General features: G+C 40.3%; 2 protein-coding genes across 2 annotated transcripts; one reads left to right on the forward strand and one right to left on the reverse strand.

Annotated features, from left to right (window-relative positions):
- The first annotated feature begins 4 nt into the window (after positions 1 to 4).
- Positions 5 to 8,609, forward strand: LOC144666102 (meckelin-like). Its single transcript, XM_078527453.1, has 4 exons — positions 5 to 1,587; positions 2,644 to 3,411; positions 4,972 to 5,230; positions 6,296 to 8,609. Exons 1-4 carry the CDS (start codon positions 61 to 63, stop codon positions 6,724 to 6,726), a joined length of 2,985 nt encoding a protein of 994 aa, XP_078383579.1. The 5' UTR covers positions 5 to 60; the 3' UTR covers positions 6,727 to 8,609.
- A 1,147-nt stretch (positions 8,610 to 9,756) lies between these two features.
- Positions 9,757 to 21,130, reverse strand: LOC144666132 (protein phosphatase 3 catalytic subunit alpha-like). Its single transcript, XM_078527491.1, has 12 exons — positions 20,935 to 21,130; positions 20,625 to 20,825; positions 20,388 to 20,512; positions 20,042 to 20,153; positions 17,782 to 17,927; positions 16,824 to 16,963; positions 16,255 to 16,332; positions 15,338 to 15,432; positions 15,126 to 15,251; positions 14,437 to 14,596; positions 13,357 to 13,454; positions 9,757 to 12,714 (listed from the first exon to the last, which is right to left on the reverse strand). Exons 1-12 carry the CDS (start codon positions 20,981 to 20,983, stop codon positions 12,587 to 12,589), a joined length of 1,458 nt encoding a protein of 485 aa, XP_078383617.1. The 5' UTR covers positions 20,984 to 21,130; the 3' UTR covers positions 9,757 to 12,586.
- Positions 21,131 to 21,174: the final 44 nt, after the last annotated feature.

Genomic DNA, 21,174 nt, shown 5'->3' on the forward strand with positions numbered 1-21,174 from the left:
GCGCCCAGGTTAACTCAGCGGTGATACCCATTTGTAGTCAAGCCGTGAACCACATCCAAAATGGCGTGCAAGTTGTTGATGTTGTTCATCTTGTCGTTATGGAGTTTGCCGTCGTTGTCTATAAACTATATGATCCCCTATGTTACTCCACAAAGTTGTAAAACAAATCACTATTTTCAGTTTTCGTCGTTACGCTGTCAGGACTGCGCTTCTCCTGGTCAGAGGCGAAGTGAAGATCTTTTATCATGCAGCTGCCAAACGGGCTACAAGATGGTTGAAAACAAAGTTGGTCGCTCGATAGTCCCCTCGATAGTTTGCGAAAAATGTAACAATGCCGGCTCAGGAAACCTCACAAGCTCCCTCGATGGTAGTTTCTGCATCAAATGTCCGTCAGATGTTGGTTTTAATGTAAAAACAGGGACGTGTAACAATTGCCCCGCTAATTCTGTCGCTACAGATCGTCTCCGAAATGGAACAAGACTATCAACCAGACAATGTGTATCATGTGTTGATGATACAAAACCAGGCGGAGGAGAAATGCAAGCCTGCAGACGCTGCCATTCCAGCTTTATTCTGTCCAATAATGACTCATTCTGCTCTGACTGCACTGTAAAAGACAGTGGTTATGTTGTTTCTGGGGGAGTTTGCATTAAAGAAACGTTTTTGCAGAAAGACTCTAGCAGCATGTACAAAGTAGAATATGGTGACACGTCATTTGATTCAGCATTTTTTCGCTCAAATTTAAGAGCTTCCCAAGCGCTGTGCGAGCAATATTCAAACTTCACAGCCTGTCAGGTTTTAGGAAACCTCTGTGTTTTGCTGGATTACATTCCAAATGGAAATGATGCTTGCAAACAATACACAGATCTTGTGAACAGCAAGAGCTCCATAGGAGTCGTAAGTGATGTCAACAGAGATTGGCCTGTAGTTATGCCTTGGCTGTTTTATCAATTATCAGCCAGTGACGCACCAGAAGTCCTTGATAAAAAAGAGATAACAAAGAAGTTTGAACGAAATGAGGACATAAACTTTGTTCTTGCGGTTTACACCCTGAATGGTTCATTTGTTGGTTATGAAACTGGGCTTGACAGTCTTCAAATGTGCAAAGATCGGCCTTCGAAAATGGCAGCTGCCTCAAAGTTTGCTACGACTTATCGATCATCTTGTTCGATTGCAGTAAAGGAGCTCAAAAACGTTCCCATGTTCCTTTATGATATGTTCCTTGCTCTTGACGACGAACTCTACCCTGTACCGGTTCTGATGGAAAATTATGTAGTTGATGACGAAAAAGTAAACGAGGGTAGTGATAGAGATGTATGGAAGCTAACAAGAAGGTTCTATGTTGTCGATAATCTGATTGGCATATCACTTGGCGGCAATCAGCAGTTACAGTACATCCGTTATTCTCCAAAGATTGAGCTGAACATAAGGCTGCGCTCGTCTGAGGGTGAAATATATCCCCCAATGTTACGTATCAAATATGAGCCACTGGACCTGAATGATGAAGATGTACTGAACAGCAACAAGGAAATGTCTTTTGCAGTCACTTATGAAATGGATTCATCCAAAATCAAGAAGGATACCGAGGTATTATCACCAACAGTAGTTAATTGTTTAGAAAAATGTTTCTCATAAAATTTGCAGTTAAAAAAAAATCTGTAGCCACTCCAGGGGGGGGAAGGAGGAGGGAGGTTTCAAAAGCCAAAAACATGTTTTAAAGAAAGTATGAAGCTAAGGGTTGGGGTTAAGCAGCATGTGAGGATGGGGAGCGGGGCGAGGAGCCCTGCGGAGACACTCCCATAAATGAGCCATTTAACAATTATTCCACGAGAGGGCGTTGGATATGAGACGGTACATGTAGATAGCCAACAAGGCGCATAGTGCCGAGTTGGCTATAACTATCTCATATCACTTCATGTTATACATCAAGTGCATTATCACATTTATGTTATCACTTTTTGTTATACATCAGGTGTGTAGCTAGAGCTTGCTAAGATATAATGCACAGCATGATTGGCTAATAAGCAGGGTCTGATTTTCTGGTAATGCCCACAGGCATTATGAGGTAATGTTGGTTTCGCCCCCAATTGAGTTCGCATCATCCAAGTTCACACCCACCTTTTACGACCTCACACCCACTGATAGCTAACAGCGTCACACTTTGCCTTCTAAAAGGTGGGTGTGAACTAGCATGGTGCAAACTTGATTGGGTACGAAACCTCCTGCTACCATTACGGCAACGTTAATGTACTCACTTGCTAAGGAATGTACCAGAAGAATATACAGTACATGTTTCATGCACCTATGGCCTTTCTTGTATGGATCTTACTTCACTTGGTCTATACCAGAAATATCTCTGGTTATATTCCTCCAGTAAAGCCCTTATCTAGGGCCGTACCTAGTTTTTTTGTCTACGGGGCAAAGTCCGCTTAACTCCACTGCGGGGGCAAACTCCAATATATAGCTACAAAAAATAGCTCAGCAAAATCTAACACAATGCTAGAAATTTAATTTTTCTGGTGGGGGCAACTGCCCCGTCTGCCCCCCCTAGGTACGGACCTGTTATCTTATGTTCAGTTAATGAAAAGTAAGTACATGTTTCAGAAAAGTTTTCAAAGATTTGTGTTTATCCATTATCAACAGATAGCAGTTGGCTGCCTCTCTGCTCTTGCTGCAATTTTGGCCCTGATCAAGGTGTCGGCATGGAGACGACGACAAGGCCGCATTGAAATTGACTTTGCTTCCTTCCTGAAGTTCATTTTGTTTTGCTTTGGCACGTTCTCTACCATGCTGTTTTGGGTCGTCTTTGGATTGTCAGTTCAGTGGCTCATCTTTTTCAAAAGACAGAAGACAGTCTCCCAGCTTCTTCCAACTCCAAGCCAAGAACGCTTGTTTCTCGAACTTGTGGGCATAACCATTGCGTTCAAGTTTATTGATGTGCTTCACATGCTTTGGTCTCAAATCTCGTTTGAAATCTTTTTTGTCGACTGGGAGCGCCCCCAAGGGAGAATGAACCAACCTACTCAGGGGGGTGAGGCAGGAGCAACCGATGCCCCCGTCAGCATATGGAGGACACTGTTCATTGCAAACGAATGGAATGAGATCCAAACGGTTCGGAAAATCAACCCAGAGTTACAGATCTTCCTAGTGCTGTTTTTTCTGAAAGTAGTCGGGTTTGAATTTTTAGCGACAACAGACCCTCAGAGTACCACCTCTGTTAACCTTACAACTGATTATGTTGGAGAGTACAGCAAAGTTCTGCGATTCGCCATTCTGGCGATTGTGTTTCTGTCTGTGGAGGCAGTTCAGTGGTTCTTTTTTGCCTTTATTTACGAGCGATTTGTTGGAGATGCGCTTGGTGACTTTATTGACTTGTGTTCAATGAGTAACGTCAGCATCTTCATCTTAGAGGTAAGTGCAATAATAAATCTTTGTAAAATGTTCAAGGATATACACTTGCTACAGTTGGTAAGAACGAGCCTGGCAAGTGTCATAAGTGAAATGGTCAACATTACTTGCTTCTTGTGCATTTTAAGTTTTTGTTCAATTCCTGCAAGCTTAACTTAACTCAACAGTCCACCCGGGCAGTTTAATACACTTATTTTCTTTTGAATTTCTAGTTTTCTTTTGTTCTTTTTTATTTGTTACCAGTGAAGCTGGTACTGAGGGTGTAATATAGGGGGTCGTCAGTCCACAGACTACCATATATCTTTCTTCCTCGACCGCAAATTTCTTTTCTTTCTCCGAAGACAGAGACCACCATAAATTCCACCATGAACCCCCAGATAATAAAAATGTGCCTGCAGACCGATGCTCAAAACGACTTAATCCGCCTGATGGCAAAAGTATCAAAGACCCTCAGTACTAGCTGATCTTATTTGTCACAGCCAGAGAAACAGTTTTCTTTCATTCAGTGGTTCTGCCTATTATGTCATGTAAATTCTGTGTGGTACAGCAAGCTCACTATAAGCTGGGTCCAGAAAGATGTCTCATCAGAGCCGTAACTAGACCTTTGGAACAGACGAAGCAAGATCTTGCTAGGAGGTTCTGGGGCAGCCCTTCAGAAAAATGAAGAACTAGAAGCTCTAACACTCTTTTTTATCATTTTAAATAAGGTATTTCTTGAAAAAAAAAAAACAACCTTGTTCAACTGGTAATTATTTCTTCCCAACTTAACATGTTTTGTTTTAAATTTTGGGTTAAAATCAAGACGAGGCAAGTGCTGCGTATTGCCTCTTGCTAGTTATGGCCCTGCTCAGTTAAAGGGACATGGTCAGCGTTCTTACCGCGCTGACCTGGACACTAGTTTTCACGTTGGAAAAAAGTCCACCATGGACTTTTTCAAAACGAACCTTCAGAAATCTGCTTCAATCTTCTCAGTGTTTCACTAAATAGGAAAATTTAGAGAAAAAAAAAACACTGAGAAGATTAAGCAGATTTCTGAAGTTCTCTACATGTATTTTTGATTTTGGGTTAAGGTGGACTTTTTTCAAAACGTGAAAACTAGTGTCCAGGTCAGCGCGGTCTGAACGCTGACCATGTCCCTTTAACTTATCCGTGCTGTTGCTGATTAAATAAAAATAAATCAGAATAAATTAACATTACTTTAATGAGGTTTGCACTTAGTAGTCAGTGTCTTATGACTAACAAACCTATGGGCCTTGGATTCCCAATTGAATTGGAATTTTAGAAGTGTTAGTTTTAGGAAAACCGGAAGACCTGGCGAAAAACCCATGGATCAAGGACAAGAACCAACAACAAACTCGACCCATGTGGTGCCAGGTCTTTGAATCAAATTTGGGCAACATTGGTGGGAGGCAAGCACTCTCATCACTGCGCATCCCTCTCCTCCTGCTCCTTCCGCATCATTCCAGTTCAGCTCCTTCCTGCACCCTTTGTGTAACGAACCCACAGATACAAACATGTAGAATTTGTGCTTCTCTAACTTATAAAGTTAGTCTTTTCTTTTAGAACACTCAGTATGGTTACTACATTCATGGTCGATCAGTTCATGGCCGTGCAGACACAAACTTGTGGCAGATGAACGAACAGCTCAAACGGGAAGAAGACGACTTATGTGGTAAGAGGGGCCTGGAACCCAACTCTGAGCGGCAGACGTTTGAAGTGGAGGTGCCAGTGAAGTTCCGTGAACAGTATGAAGATGTTGTCAGGCCACTACGTCAGAGCGACATTCAACAGCAGAGAAGGAATGTGCCTAATGCTCCCATGGGTAAGTACAGTCGAATCCCGATAACTCGAACCTTCAAGGGAAATTGAAAAAGGTTCGAGATATCGGGAGTTCGAGTTATTGAGGGTAAAATTAGTAAGAAAATGACCTGAAGGGGAATTGGAAAAAGTTTGAGTTAGCGGGAGTTCGAATTATTGAGGGTTCGAGTTATCGGGATTCAACTGTATACACCTTGTCAGTTAATTACCCCAGGGATAGGGAATTAGGGGATGGTGGAAAAGGATGGGTAAAGTCTGCCTTCACAGCTGTTTAGGCCTGATGGCCCATACCACCAGAGTTGACATCCTGATTTCTAGCATTAAAAGACTAGGAGAATCCTTCTCCTCTCCCCCCCCCCCCTCCTAGAGGGAAAGATAGTCTATCACAGGTTACCACCCCAGAGTTGTGCTCTAGCAGGGCCCAGGTGCGACAGGTGACTTGCTTTTGCCTTTGGGCAACTTGTATAACTTTGCTATCATGAAAGCTTTTAAGAGCTGGTTATCCAAGATTTCCCTGCAATTATTCTAAGAGCACAGCCTCGCAACCAGCATTTTAGGTAACCTTTCCCGCTTAACTATTTGCTAATACCAATGTATAATCCATGAAAATTTTTCGTTCTTTTTTTTCTTTTTTAATTGCTAACAGAAATTAAAAAAAAATACTTACAATGCTACAAAGGAAAAAAGAGAGAATTAAAAAAAGACACTGCTTACATTACCATCCATGAAAATAGATGCAGGAAATAACCCTAAAAGCTACGTTTGCTAAAAAGAAACAAACAAACAAACAAAAGTCCTCCCCATTTCGTAAATAGTTCTAGGTAATTGGGTTGTGAGCACATGCCAATAATCTTCTCTTCTTCCCTGCCTCTCTTGCTCCGGGGGACAGGAACAAGAAACACCCTGGGAGCAAGGTTAGGGATAGTCAAGCTGCTCAAATGTCTCACTGTACAATAAAAAAGAAGCTCCCTCCCCTCCCCCCGCCCCCATTCTCTGAAGAAAAAAAATTATCACTAGCTCTGGATCGGCAACTGACAATAGATCATTTATTTTTTCCATTTGTCCCCAGGGCAAGATGGTCGTGGAAGTCGCCTCGCCCCAGCAGTGGAAAAACGCCTCCAAGCATACAACGCCTTGAATCGCTTCTTATCTGCCTTCATTGATCACTCCCTGAGGGACCTTGATTACCTGGTAAGGGACAAGCTCCTTTTTGAGCGGATCTTAAACATGGAACTCAAAGAGCTCCCTCCCCCGGACAAGGCGATATTCTACAATGACGACGGTCGGTCATTTAACTCGATTCTGTTTTATGGCAATGAGTGGACATTGATGTTTTTTGACTTGTTGATTTTTGCCGCCATGGATTTGATTTATCCAGATTACGTGCTCGCCGGCATTATCTCATATCTGTTCAGCAAGGCATTGACATTGTTGAGAAATTCTTTGGGAAGAAAGAATCTCACAAGAAAGACCCTTGTAGATGAAAGGTTTTTGATTTAAGACATTTAGACGGGCGTCGGACTAGTATTTTTTATGTCTTGTCTGTAAAACACATGTAAATCGCCCTTTACTCTTGAAAAAAGTAAGATAAGATAGGATAAGGACTTTATTTTAAGAGGGTAAAACATAACAGTAACTCTTAGTCTAGCAGGAAGTGAGTGGAGGGCGGTAGAAAGCGCGTGGCGCAAAAATGGCGGAAAACAAACGGAAGGCGCGAAAAATGTGGCAGGCAACAAACGGATGGCACGAAAAATGTGGCTAAAAACAAACGGGTAGCGCAAAAAATGTGGCGGGAAACAAACGGATGGCGCAAAAAAATGTGGCGGGAAAGAAACGGATGGCGCGAAAAATGTGGCGGGAAAGAAACGGATGGCGCAAAAAATGTGGCTGGAAACAAACGGTTGGAGACAAAAATGTGGCGGGAAACAAACGGTTGGAGACAAAAATGTGGCGGGTGCGAGAGGTGCTCATGTTCGTCATAACAGCGGTCAAACGCAAAAATCCAACGCCACTTCTGGCTTTTGCTGCCTTGAAGTTTGTAAGAATTGGAAGTGAAAATGTGAAAGACTTTTGTAAGAGAACGTGATAAACAGAGCAGTGACAAACGAAATTGGACCTGATGAGTTAGGTGGAAAACATTTATGACGTAAATTCTCAATGCGTATTGCGTGTACAAAACGTAAATTTTCAGGAACTGTCTTCACTTTTGGCTCAAATGTAGAGGATTTAGAAATTGAAGATGGGCAGTTTGGGGAACTGCGCGTGCATGTTGCATTTGACCGCTGTTCGAGGGCCGGGTTGTTTCAGGATTGACGTAAATTTATGTTACAGGTTTGTAACTCAATTTTCTGTTTATACTGCTTTGAACAGCCCCAAGCTTGTTCAGCCCGCGCCGACTTCGGGAGTGTTTGCAGTTTAGCTTACAAATTAAACAAAACGAGAATTCGAGTTTTCTTCGAGCAAGTAGTCAGACAAAATCATTGATGTTTCGGGCCGGTTTAGGAAAGCTTCTAAAGAACGCATGGGCAAAGTTCGTGCGAGTGCATTCAGTGGCTTTGTTGATCTCAAAAGTAATTTATGGGACATACAAAAGAAAACCATGGCCCTATTCTCCCAGAGGAGACTTGGGATTCAGATGATGACATAAGAAAACCATCCTCTATTTGTTTTAGTAGAATGAGGCATGAAATTCGAAAAAAAAAACTTTGTTTAGTGCAAAATGTAGTTACGATTTAAAACGAAACTTTTGTCTTTTATGAATGAAAAAGTTATTATTGTTCAGTTCAGTTTGATTGTCGAGATTCAACTTGTTTTGCAAAATGTCTTTAGCTATATATTCTTGACAAATTGTGGGTAAAGCATGCCATGCTATCCGAGGCTTTAGAACTTAGAAAGGAAAACTATTGAAGCGACAAGTAAAGAAAAAAAAACTAAAAAAGGAAGTTTCAAGCGTTTTTAAATTGTAAGAATTTTACTTCTTACACAAATTCACTAGTATGAATTTCAGCCTGTGGTCACTATAAACTCCCGGGAGTAAGCCACCAGAAGAGACGGAAGAAATTCAGGCTATAGTAAAACTTGGACTTAAAATTTTGCTTTTTAAATTCAGCGCGTACATTTATTAAAATATTTCAGTCAGGGGAGCCCGTGTCTTTGCCGGAAAATCTTCGTGAAGTGTCGGAAAAGTTTCCGATTCTTGGTCTATTTGACGCTATCTCGTCGTCATCAGGATGCGTCACCGTTGCTTGGTAACCTCTTAGGAGAACTGCGGGCTCAGCGACCAGTCTAGCCCGACTGACTTTAAAAGGTGCTTGTATGACAAGTAACATTGTTGAACTCAGACATGTATTGTAAATTAAGAAATAAAGTTGAACGTTGTAGTACCTGCGGAGTTATTTAATCTGAAGATTCTCGACATATCAGTTGCAATGATCTCTTTTTGGATAAGACAAAAACCGAGAAAAGTAGGTGCTGTGAAAATCATTCTCGTCCCAGAGCCACTTGGCCATCGTGCCCCAGGCTCAGCCGGCTGAGAGGCACAAGCGGCTCTAAGGAAGGAGTAATGAAACTTTAGTATTTCATAGGCCTAAACAAAGGGGTGGGATTAAAGTGCGGCCATAGAAAGTCATGGAAAATAACTTTGATTGTTCAAATGAGTTAGGCAGTTAGTCTTGTTTATTTTATTTATTTTTGACAGGGGGGGGGGGGGGGCAGAGAAAAAGGTAAAAACAAATTTTAATCATATATACTATATACAAGGCTAAAAAGAGTTGAAAATGGTAAAATTAAAATGATAAAACCAAACGTTTTCGGCTGTTTGTGACATTGACATTTATGTCATAATACTTTGAAACGTCACGGAGATGGTCAATTTCAAAAGCTCAAAAATATGAAACAAGTTTGTAGACCTACTGTGTCCCAGCTCTAGGAAACCGTCGCAATAGTTGACTTTTCACAGCCTCCCGCAAAAAAAATAAACAGCCGCCGCAAAGCACAAGAGGGTGGGGGTAGGGAGGAGCAAACAGAAGGTAGGAAAAATCATTTTGATCTCACTTCCCATCACCTCACCCCGCCCATTTTGCAATTGCGTCCAATTCCCTTGCGATTCTTTTCCCAATTTCAATTGATTGAAGAAAATAGAGGGGTCGTTCTCATCCGACGACCGCTTGTCCCTCTTAGCTAGCAGAACCCTGTGCACAAGATTTCAACAAGTGGCTCTGGGGACACGTGATTTTGATTGGTTAAACAAAATGAACAGCCAATCAATTGAATCGTTTTAAAATCCCTTTGTTATACAGAGTTTAATAGATGGTTAATTTGTGAAACTTCCTATGTTTTAATCTGGCCAATCAAATCAATTGTCCTTAAAGCTACTTGCTTCTCATGCACAGGCCCTGCCAGCTAAGAGAGACAAGCGGCTCTGGGGACAAGAATGATAGAGGGACGCACACACCCTACAACACAACACAAACACCCTCTTCTAACACAAGACAGTTGATACAAGAATATAAAATTTTGTACAACCATTGCTGTAGTAACAATATTTTCTTTGTCAGAAGTATCTTTAATTAAAACCAAAAACTTATAGTTTTCCTTCGTTTTAAAATCATAAATAAAATGCCTACACCTAAGTAGATTACAACTATCTTTAAATGCAATAGAGCTTTATATAGCAAGCATAGAAGGTCTCCTCTTAGATTTTACATTCACAAGACAAGAGCATATACAATGGAGAGAATATTTGTGGGTTATTACATGTACTAGAAGTTTGGGATGTGAGCCTTGCAACTTCAATGACATTTGACTCAAATCAGGCCAGAAAAATCTGACAGTCAATAACTATTAATTTTCTTAATGTAATAATATTATAATGCACAACTTGATCAAGCCTTATATAGCCAACTCTAAGCAGGGTTCCAGATAAGTTTTCAAGGTTAGGTATCGACAGGGAGTTCCAACAAGTCAAATTCCCACTACTTCCACCAAATCAATAAGAGTTTCTAACTTGTCGGGTCAGGTACATGTAGCTAACCTTCCTGGGTTTTTGACCTGAGTTTCTCTCTTATCTGGAACACTGCTCTAAGATGTACAATAATGGAAGATTGTTAAGCTATAGGATAATGGTTTTCAACCTTAAGCCAGCTGCCCGCTAGAGCACCTAGCAGAGCTTACCACCTGGAGTGCTCAGCAGATTTCTTGTGTGCGGACATTTTCGTGAAAATTTTATCTTGTGAGACGGGTGTGGCGGTGTAAAGGGACAAGAGGTACTTGCTCAGCCAGAAAATATCAACTAACCAATAAACACATGCAGGAGGAGAATAGGTCAGCTAGTTGTTCAAGTGTGCAGCTGGCTTTAGTTAACCTTTTTCTTTAAATTTCATTTGCTTTGGAAGAACATTTTGTACATCATAGCAAATAACTTATAATCATGAACAGCCCCTCATAGCTTTAATACGTAAAATTACCCATTTCAGATCAAACGACTTTGTCTGAAGAAGTTTCCCTTTCTCTTTCTTGATACTTAAAACTACACATAAATTTGCATTTGATTTTGTGAACAGAAACACTTACCAGAGCCACACTATGACTCTGAAGTAGGCAACAACAAACATGCTAAAATATAAAATAATGCAAATACAGGGCCGTAACCAGACCTTTGCCATAGACAAGGCAAGATTGAGGCGAGATCTTGCTAGTGGAAAATTTTGAAATCTGGAAGCTCTGAAACTCTTCAGAGACAATTTTCATTGGGTATTTCTTGGGAAAGACCAATCTTGTTCAGCTGGGGATTATTTTCCTAACAAAACCTATTTTGTTTCTAATTTTGAGAAAAAATCTAGATGAGGCAAGGCAAGTGCCTCATCTTGCCTTTTGCTAGTTACGGCCCTGAAATAAACAATGCAAAAGGTCAATCTAAGGATCAAACTACATCAATCAACAAATGACAAAGATAATAAATGAGAATGAAGATACTACAAGAGTCTGCCATACACAAGAAAACATTAACTTGTCACAAAGTGGAAGTGCCAGCACAAATCATTGACTAACCCAAAAAAGCTTAATATCCACAGCTAATTTCTTCTTTATTATTCCACCGATGTTAGGCAACAGGTAGTGAGAATATTGATTTCAATTAGCAATGCATGGTTGATAGCTTTCAGTAATTCTCTTTGCATGCCCTCCTTAACAATATTAATGCAGTGAGAAAAACTAGTTGTTGATCGCTATTTCAGGGCTTGAAAAAAAATTTTCTAGCTGGCACTTTGGACAAGCAACTCTAAAAGTTTCCTTGCCTGGGGCCTGATCTAAGTTAAGTTTTTGTTTTAAATTCATTATTTAGTCAGAAATCAGCAGCCTTGCCCATCAGGTAAGTAAGCATGAAAAGATACCTGCCCAGCAGGAGAATCTACGTGTCCCAGACGACCCAACAGGACTTCACTTGAGCCCCGCTATTCGAAAAAAATTTTCAAGATGGCAAACAGTCTTTATGTATGACTACTGTGTTTTTTTTGTGATTTGGAAAAGAACTCCATGGGCCAGTTTTGACTGCTCAAAGCTGTGGTCTAAATCTGATTTTAACCGATAGCATCACTTGTATTACCACATTTTAACAAAACAAGCGTGACAGGTGATCAGGACAAAGAAAATCAACAACTAGGGAATATACTCTTGCTGGACTGGACCACTATCGGTAAATTCTCAGAACTGACATTACAAGAAAGAAATGGAAATTAGACAGGAGAGAGGAGAACCCGCAGAAGGTTAAGAACCAGCATCAGCCAGCCTCGAGTTAAAAAATCTCCAACAAGAATCATCTCCACGTCCTAACTACAATAGATATATTTATCTATACACTGTATATTATATACTTGTAAATCATTGCCTTATAGCTTGTTTGGTTAATAGATAAGAGAAGTGTGGTGAGCTCTGGGTCGCAGGACCAAAAAGTCACATTGTGGAGCACAGGGCGCCCACTGATGTATCCCAGGTTCACAAGACCCACTGGCATTTCCTGAACCACAGGAAGCCTACTGGTGCATTTCTGGACCACAGGACACCAACAGAAGCATACTAGATCATAGGAAATCTACTGAAAAAAGCTCCAACCTCATCAATGCCACATGCCTCAGAGCATATTCAATTACACAGCATAGACACTGAAGTGGAAGTAATCGTGCTGACCTAGTCATCACCGCAATGCAAAATTTTAAATATTATATCCAAGAGAAGTTTAATAGTAGGCTTTTTGAGAAGCAGATTATGTTATTTTATACAGGTATTCACAAGGTTAATAATACTATACTACAATACTAATGCTCGATGACTAGGGTTCGAAGAAGCTTGGCCCCAGTCCAACCTCTCACTTGCTCCCTGGTTGCACTGGTAAATCCTTGCGTGGCGGCATTCTTTCATTCACCTGGTCGAGTCCTTTGGCCTCTGCAAAACCACTGATCTTGTGATTTGGGCTGAAAACCTGACCTTGCAAGGCTAAAAAATAAAGTCAAAAGAGAATGTTTTAAAATATCACAGCCCAGGGTTAAAGGTGCAATGTCACAAGATGGTAGCCGCCGGTTCTTGTTTTTCAAACTACTTCAGACAAGGACTTCATAGGGTTTGTATACTCTTTGGAAGCTAAAATTTTAGTGAATAACATATTTGAGGATATTCGCACGATTGTCACAGGAGAAGTGGAGATGGATGGACGTGCGAAAGGACACAACACAAGCAAGACGCGGCGGACACCTGAAGGCAAACGCAGAAGAGGGCACCCAAAAACAACATGGCGCAGAACGGAGAAACGGAGAAAGGGAGCCAACGCGGAGCACCAGAAAAACTGGCAGAGAAGGAGGGGGAGAACCGTGCTGCCCAGTGCCACACAGGGATGGGCAAAAAGAAGAAAAGAAGTATTACCTTTTCATTGGTGTGAAGAATAAAAGTACCATTTTGGAAAGGACTTCCCCTTCAATGGCACACTTAACTTTGAACTGTGACAAATAATTGTCGTGTCACCTACATGATCAAATATATTTGTCACATAAAAATTGCCTTTGTATACCCGGCTTTAATATAAACTTGATTGTCATACGCTGGAATTTCATCTACATTTAGTTTATTTGCAGCAGATCTTACCAGTTTCAATGCCTTGTTTGCCTCCAGCAAGGAGACCCACTGGCAAGTTGCCTGAGGGAGTGAGCCCTTTGAGTTGAACAACACTCTCACTCTCCTCCCTAAAGATAACAACAAGTTGTCAGATCAATGCATGATATTAGAACACGTAAAACTTGGACCGGGGGGGGGGGGGTGGGGGGGAGTACTTCCCCAAAATACCTATACGGTTATCTGCCACCCAATGGGATCATGATTTTGGGCTCCTGATCTAGAACGGGGTATCCATTTTAGAGAACAGGGTATGATATTTGGAACACATGAATGTTTCAAATTATCCGCATCCAAAACAGGGTGTTACAAAATTGACCTGTTTCTAGAATGGGTATCATTTTGAATGCAAATTCTTTCTAAAACGGGGTGCTACTTTGGAGACCCGGGGGCACAACCGAGTAACCCCACCCCACCCCACCCCCACCCTGGACCCACACTACAAGTTAAACTGCTACATGTACTGCACTACTGCTTAGGACTAAAGTGGATAGTTAACCATGATTGCTATGTAAGGCATTCTCTGAAGCCCTATCCACTTTAGGGCCAATTTACAAATTTTATTATGACTTTCTCGTATGCAACAAGCTTACGACAGGCCAACAAAACAACTCAATATCACTTACATGCAACAAGTTACTCATAAGCAACTTTAAAACACAATTTTTACGATTTTATTTCTCCATTTACTCCATAGTTTTTGTTTCAAATTCTGAGAAAATATATCAAAGACTCGAGACAGTGTTTCATCAACTATCCAAACACCTCAAATGTTAGCCATACAGGCTTAATCAAATGGACAAGCAGGGCTCGAGGCTAACGGTAGCCAACTAGCCAAAGACTACTAAAATTTAGCTTTTGGCCACCAGGTTTAGCATTTCTCCTAGCCATTTGGCTGTGAAAAACTCAACAGTTCTTGATAGAAATCAATATCTGAATAGTGCAAAAATTACGTTTGGATAGTAAAATCTGTCATGTTATTAGCCAATAAACCAGTGAGTTAAAAAGTTAGTCTCGAGCCCTGACCAGACTAAAATATTAAAATTTTCTCACCTAAGCACAGTAAATACTCTGGCCATTTTGCCAATGGCTCGTATTTTGCTGCGAATAACCTCTTTCCTCTTTATAGCTTCACTTTGTTCTTCATCTTCATCTCCCTCTTCGAGTTCCTCGTCCGTGCAAATATTGAGAATATTCACTAGCATTTCAGTGACTGCAAATGACCAAGTGGAAGTAAACAATATGCCTTTACTCTATATTAGAGGGACTAACAAACAGCTTACGTGTTCGTTCTTTTAGAGCAGTTCATTGAGTGCGAACCAACCAAAGAAACCGGCCAACACAAAGGACACAGACAATCCAGTAACCAATCAAAACCGAAGCAAAACATGAGGGCAGGCGGGGAAACGGCGCGGCGAGCATGATTGGTGGACCCTGAGGCCGAGAAAGTGGCGCAAAAACCAATCACTAAGCGAGGAACGCAAAACCAAAGCAAACGCAAATTACTTCGACACAAGTGAAAACCGCTCTAACTGTGACTACTTGAATTGGGCCACTTGGAAGCAAATAGACCTTTCCTGCATTCACTTCAATGATCCCCAAACTCATCTATTGGCAATGAGTTTAAATAGTTTTAGGTTGAATGCTTTAACCTGTTTGCGTTTGAAATTCATTAGCTCATGTTCTTCAATTGGTTGACTTTCTTCTAAATGGTTGTGTTGTAGCACCGCTTAAGGGCTTACCTTTTTCACCAACAAATGGTAATGACCATGTGAAGACATCCATAAAGTTTGGAAGCCAGTAAGGATGAGGAGAACAGTTGAATTGCCGAATGTTCATCACATTGTTTTCATACTTCAAAACAGCAGCTAAAAAAGTTAACATGCATCCATTAGAAAGCGTGCTCTTTCAACAAATCCTTTTAAATTGCTAACAGATCATTGTTTTTGCAAACCTTTGTTGTTGTAGACATCCAAATAGTTAGGCGCCGAAAAGATTGTGATGAGCGATGGGAACCCTGTTTCTTGACTTTTTCTGTACATTCGGTATCTAAAACAAAAAGACAAATAACAATTGAATATTTCTTAGCATGTCCAAACGATAAGCCAAAAATAAAAAACATTTTGCTGAAGATCACAGCACTTCAACCCCAGCCATGTTGCAATCCTTCACCTCGCGATTCAGAAACCCACAAACTCATTCAAGGACTTTTAAAGGACTTTCCAGGACCCTTCTTGGAAATTTCAAGGACTTTTTTCATGAAATTTACACCAATTTAACTATTTCCAGTCTGTTATGCCACTGATGCACTTGCTGAAGAACTAAAAAAAGTTGCTTATTTTAGCAGTCTTCTCACTGCCTTGACGCCTTTTGACGATTAATTAAAAAAATCAAGGACTTTCATAGCCTCCTACGCAGACGTTCGGGAGAAACGCGTGACGAGCCCTAAGGACGTCTGCATAGGAGGCTAGGACTTTCCAGGACTGAAAACCAATCAAGTCCTTTCAAGGCCTTGAAATCGAACTCCTGAAATTCAAGGGTTTTCAAATGTTTTCAAGACGTGTAGGAACCCTGTTTTTAATGATTTAGTTGGTAGTTGACTTGCCTAAACCCTTCTTCACTGGGCAAGAATGACAAGTTACTTGCCCAGCAAGAAAAAATCTACTTATCAAGAAGACTGGACAGCACTTTTTTCAAGCCTTGTGCCAGCACTATGAAAGAAGTTAACAACAAGTTGCCCTGGCAACTCAGATGTAAGCTAAATTGATTTGATAAGGAAATTCAACCAAGGAACAGGTAAATACTCTTGCCCTTTCACTTGTGTTTTTCCTGGATATGGGACAGATAAAAAAAAACATCTTTATCACTCACCCAGCATCTTGAGCCTCATGTGCCCTGATTATTGAAAGCAAAGAGTTCTTTTGTAGAAAGTCGCAGGTTGCTTGATAACTGTAACAAGAGCATAAACAGGCATTAAAACTGTCAACATAACACAAAATCACCTGTACTGAGGTGTGAAACACAGAAAATGGTGGAACACTCCTGGACACCCCTAAACAAGGTTATACCAGGGTTAGAGCGGTTTTCACTTGAGTGTCGAAAATAATTTGCAATTGCTTTGGTTTTGCATTACTACGCTTAGTGATTGGCTTAAAAATCTCGCGCCACTTTCTTAGCCAATCAGAACTAAATCCAAAACCAATCGTGTCTCGCTCGCGCACGTTTTCCCACGCTTCGTGCCGGCTACATGTATTTGCTTCGAGTTTTGATTGGTTCACTGGATTGTCTGTGTCCTTTGTGATTGGCCAGAGTACTTACTTTGGTTTTGGGTTTACGACACTCAATTGAAAACTGCTCTAATGTGACAATAAATGGTTATGATTAGCTTTGTTTAGGGTGAAATTTGAGAAAAATAAATAAATAAATGATCAGCATGTTACCTGTAGAAGTAGGAACAACCTCTGACTGTGTTGTGGCTGAAGTGTTCGGCGTTTTTCTCATTGCCATAATCTTCCAAAGGATCAGACCACAGCAGGTCGCACATGGGACCAAATGCAGGTGGCTCTGTGAATCGATCAATCTGAAAAGTACACAGGTTATGATTAAAACAACTAGCTTTAATCTGAAGCCTGAAGTCAATCTGTACTCTCAAGACTGGCCAAAATTAATTGATAAAATGGTTACTTGTATTGACAGTAAAGCAGCCTTTGGCCACTCTAGGTATACTTAAAAGAAGTGAAAAATTGGTTTCCTGTCACTTCGTTCCATCTTATGGTCAGATTGTTCCAAGAAATAGTCACTTCATTCATCATCCGTTCTAAACCGAAACAAGCGCGCTTCACATGAATACACCTCGTTCTTTAATCCATGGGCCGAAACAAACGTGTTACACATGAATATACCTCATTCTTAAATCCATGAGATAACAAACGATACTTAACTGACGCTGGAAGGAAGTGACTTCTGTGGAATGATCTGACCATAGGATGGAACGAAGTGACCACAATTGGAAAGATTAAAGATAAAGTTTGCTGTTGTTTGCACACTTTCTTAGTATTTTAAGGTACTCAAAACCAAATGTTAGGTTGTAAAATTATTATTTCTTTACAACATGCAAGTTACATCTGATAAACATATTACTCTGTACATGGAAATGAATAAGCCCAAAGAATTCTTTACATCTAGTTTTAAAGGAGTTTATGGATTTTTTTAAGCAGATTTAAATCCATTCAAGGTTTGGATATTATTGAACTATTGCTCAAGGTTTCCTTAAGCAGCTATCTTTTTGCAGTGACTATAAGTCCAGCTATTCAATTCATTACAGCACGGAAGAATGATCAAATTTATTGTTCTACCATTTCTAACAATGACTATAAACCCAGAGTAAACCACTGTTACCTTTCTTATGTCATCTAGCGTGTAAATCTCAGGCGACAGTCCACCATGAACACACAAGAACTGTCTGTTCATCAGCGCAGCAAGGGGAAGAGAATCAAATGATCTCATACATGCATCATACACAGTTTCTGTGTATTTGATTTTGCCTGAAATAAGATAAACATTGTAAAGTTTTCATGTGAACACTGTAGATGCTAAAGCAAGTCACTGGCATTCACAGGGAGCAAGTACCGTAATGATTCGATTTAGCGCCCTCCTTCCAATAAGCGCCCCCTTCCGAATAAGCACCCCCCTTTGAATGTGTTTTTGTAAATAAGCGCCCCTATTCCAATAAGCGCCCCCATTCTAATTAGCGCTCCCATTCTTATAAGCACCCCTATTCTAATTTGTGCCCCTATTGTGGATAACTGCCCCTAATGAAGTCATTGATGTCAACTAGATAAGCTCCTGACCGTTCACCGTACAATTCATGTAGATATTTACTACTAAAATAAACAATTATTTTAAAAGAACTAAACTTTTAACAATTTCTTACTGTTACAGTTTCCTTTTTATTGTTAGATACAATTGGTTGTTTCTCAAAAAATTAAATGAGCGCCCTGTCCCGAATAAGCGTCCTGTCTCGAATATGCGCCCTCCCTTGAGGTGCCAAAAGTAAATAAGCGCCCTGGCACTAAATTGAATCATTACGGTAGGTAAAGTTTGTATTCAAAACTAGCAGCCCATCAGCAGAGTGGGAAAAAACATTGAAACCCACTTGCCCGGTGGACCAGTTAATCCTAGCTTTCACTTGCCATCACTAAGACTCACAAGACTGCTGTGATGATTGTGAGGCAAACCCTGAGGCTAACTGTGTGAGTAAAGTGGCTACTTGATCAGGATTGCGACATGCTAATCACTAGGCCACTGCACTCTACAATAGTATTCCAATTTCTTGAACCCTTGATCTCTCAATGGGGGCACAGTAGCCTAATGATTAGTACGCTGGACTCTGGTTCAAGCAGTTCAGATTCAAGCCCTGGCCGGGGAACTGTGCTGTGTTTTGGAGCAAGACACTAAACTCTCACAGTGCCTCTCCTACCAGGTTTATAAATGGGTTACTAGCGAATTTACTACTGTGGTAACCCTACGATAGACTAGTATCCCATCCAAGGGGGAGTAGAAATACTCCTAGTGGCCTAATGGGCTTACTAAATTTCTTACATATGTTGTGGTTCAATTTTATATTTGGTTTAAATATTTCAAACCAGTTTGATTTTTATTTTCTATTGTCTTCTGTATATTATCATAATCTGAAACAAAGGGAAATAAAAATCAAACTGGTTTGAAAAATTTTAAACCAAAAATAAAATTAAACCACAACACATACACACAACTATTTAAAAAATTTGAAAGCAAGAATTTTTGAGAGCATCACATGGTCTGAACTGAAGCAACAAGCTGCCAAGCAAATAATAAGCTGACTTGCTTCTGTATGACTAAATTTAACTATTTGGGAACATGAAAAATAAAAACTGATATTAAAATGCTCCATCAAGATCTGCTCAATATTAAACCAAATCAACGATAACAAATAATTTCCTTACAACACGAAAAACTTTCATCTTGCAAAATCTGTGAAAGCCAGAGATTTTTTCAGCAAAAGAAATTAACCATGCACCAAACAACGATGGACAATACCTCTCGAAATTAATCTGCTAATCGTTAGAAATTTTGCAACACTTGAGAATATTACGTGACAACAAAATAAGTTTCTAAAACAACTACCCATTGAAAAAACAAAAAAGTTCTAAAAAATACTTCTTTTTGAACTGGAGGCCAGTTTTAGAAAAAGTGGATCGTTTCATGACAATTTCACACTTTTCAATCGTGTTCGACAATAAACTGAATAAAGATGTAAATTTTAAAAGCGCAACCCTATAATTTATTCATGAAAACTCAACGGGTCTATATAAAGTGAAAGTAAGGTTTAAAGTTCCCTTGCGACCTGACCAAGAATAAATATCAAAACAGAAATGAAGGAAAGACAAGACCACTCTAGAACAGACGCCACTTGAATTTTCTTCAATAGAAGCTTTATACGTAGCATGACGAAGCGTTCGATCGATTGTTCGACAGAGCAATTTGTTTTTACGCGGGTTTTCGAGGCGTCGTCCCTTCTGATCGCTCTGAAGTTTGGAAGCCACTAGTCGTTGGTGGAGAAAGAACCATAAAATTAAAGAAAAATACATTCATTTCAGTGTAGAACAAAGACACTTACATTCTGTTTTGAAGGTAAAATACTCCGTTAAATGTCGACATTCGTGATTTCCCCTCAACATGAAAAGTGTGTTTGGATGAAGTAGTTTCAACGCCCATAAGTATAGAACACACTGCAAAAGAACAGAAAAGAAATAAAGGAAAATTATCAGTTAATACCGATTTAAAATGTGTGGCTATTGAATAGAAGCAGCTTTTTAGAAAAACGGAGGCAAAACGGGGACAAGCTATAAAAGGAATCGTGGTTCAGAATATGTTTATGCCGAACAACAAACGATCGTACGCAGGATGCATGAAGCGAGACCATTTTTAAAACAGCTTTATGCATGTAAGCTTTATACGCTTACCTCGATTGAAAAATACCCTCTGTCCACATAATCGCCAAGAAATAGATATCTTGTAGAAGCAGGAGATCCTCCTACTTCAAATAATTTGATTAGATCGTAAAACTGCCCGTGTATGTCTCCGCAAACTGCAAATGGAAAAGAAGACAGAACATAGCATTGGTTAATTCACGAACTCACGCAACCTGCCGCCGATTTTCAGGCAAATACCTGCACAATTTAAATCACAAGTCCCTGTACCTGTTATTGGTGCCTCGACCTCCAGCATTGTAGGTTCCTGTCTTAAAAGCTCCGTCCCTGAGTTTATAATTTGAAGAGCTACCTCCTCCTCCACTCTTCCCTCTTTTAAGAAATGAGCTTTTAACACGTCTGCTTTAGGTTTTCCATTCGAATCGAACACATCTTTGACCGTTAGTCGTTCCATGGGAGGCATAGGCACAGCTAGATTAGAAAAGCAGAAGATATTAAAAACAGTTACAAAGCAATACTATGCAAAATGGCGGCTCTCAAGGCAACGGTTGGCAAGATTAGCGATTTTTCGGAATCTTACTTTTGAGTATTCTATCCGAAGTTGGTAGCTTCCCATCTTGGCTAGCCATCTTCCTTAGACCCTAAAGTGTGTGATGGCGAGTAATGGCCAGTAGCTGTTGTCTTTCACACCAAGATGGAACCAGATTTTAACTGTCGCCGTCGTTTCTCTCAGCTACGGCCTTCACTGAAGCGACACATAAACAACAAATGCAGCAAGCTGCATCCATCGCGGCTGCGCGCTGTAGCCTCGCTTTCATGC

The sequence above is a fragment of the Oculina patagonica genome, chromosome 9 (genome assembly GCF_052425735.1).
Source record: "Oculina patagonica isolate OP01 chromosome 9, crgOcupat, whole genome shotgun sequence".
In the NCBI taxonomy this organism is placed as follows: Eukaryota; Metazoa; Cnidaria; class Anthozoa; order Scleractinia; family Oculinidae; genus Oculina; species Oculina patagonica.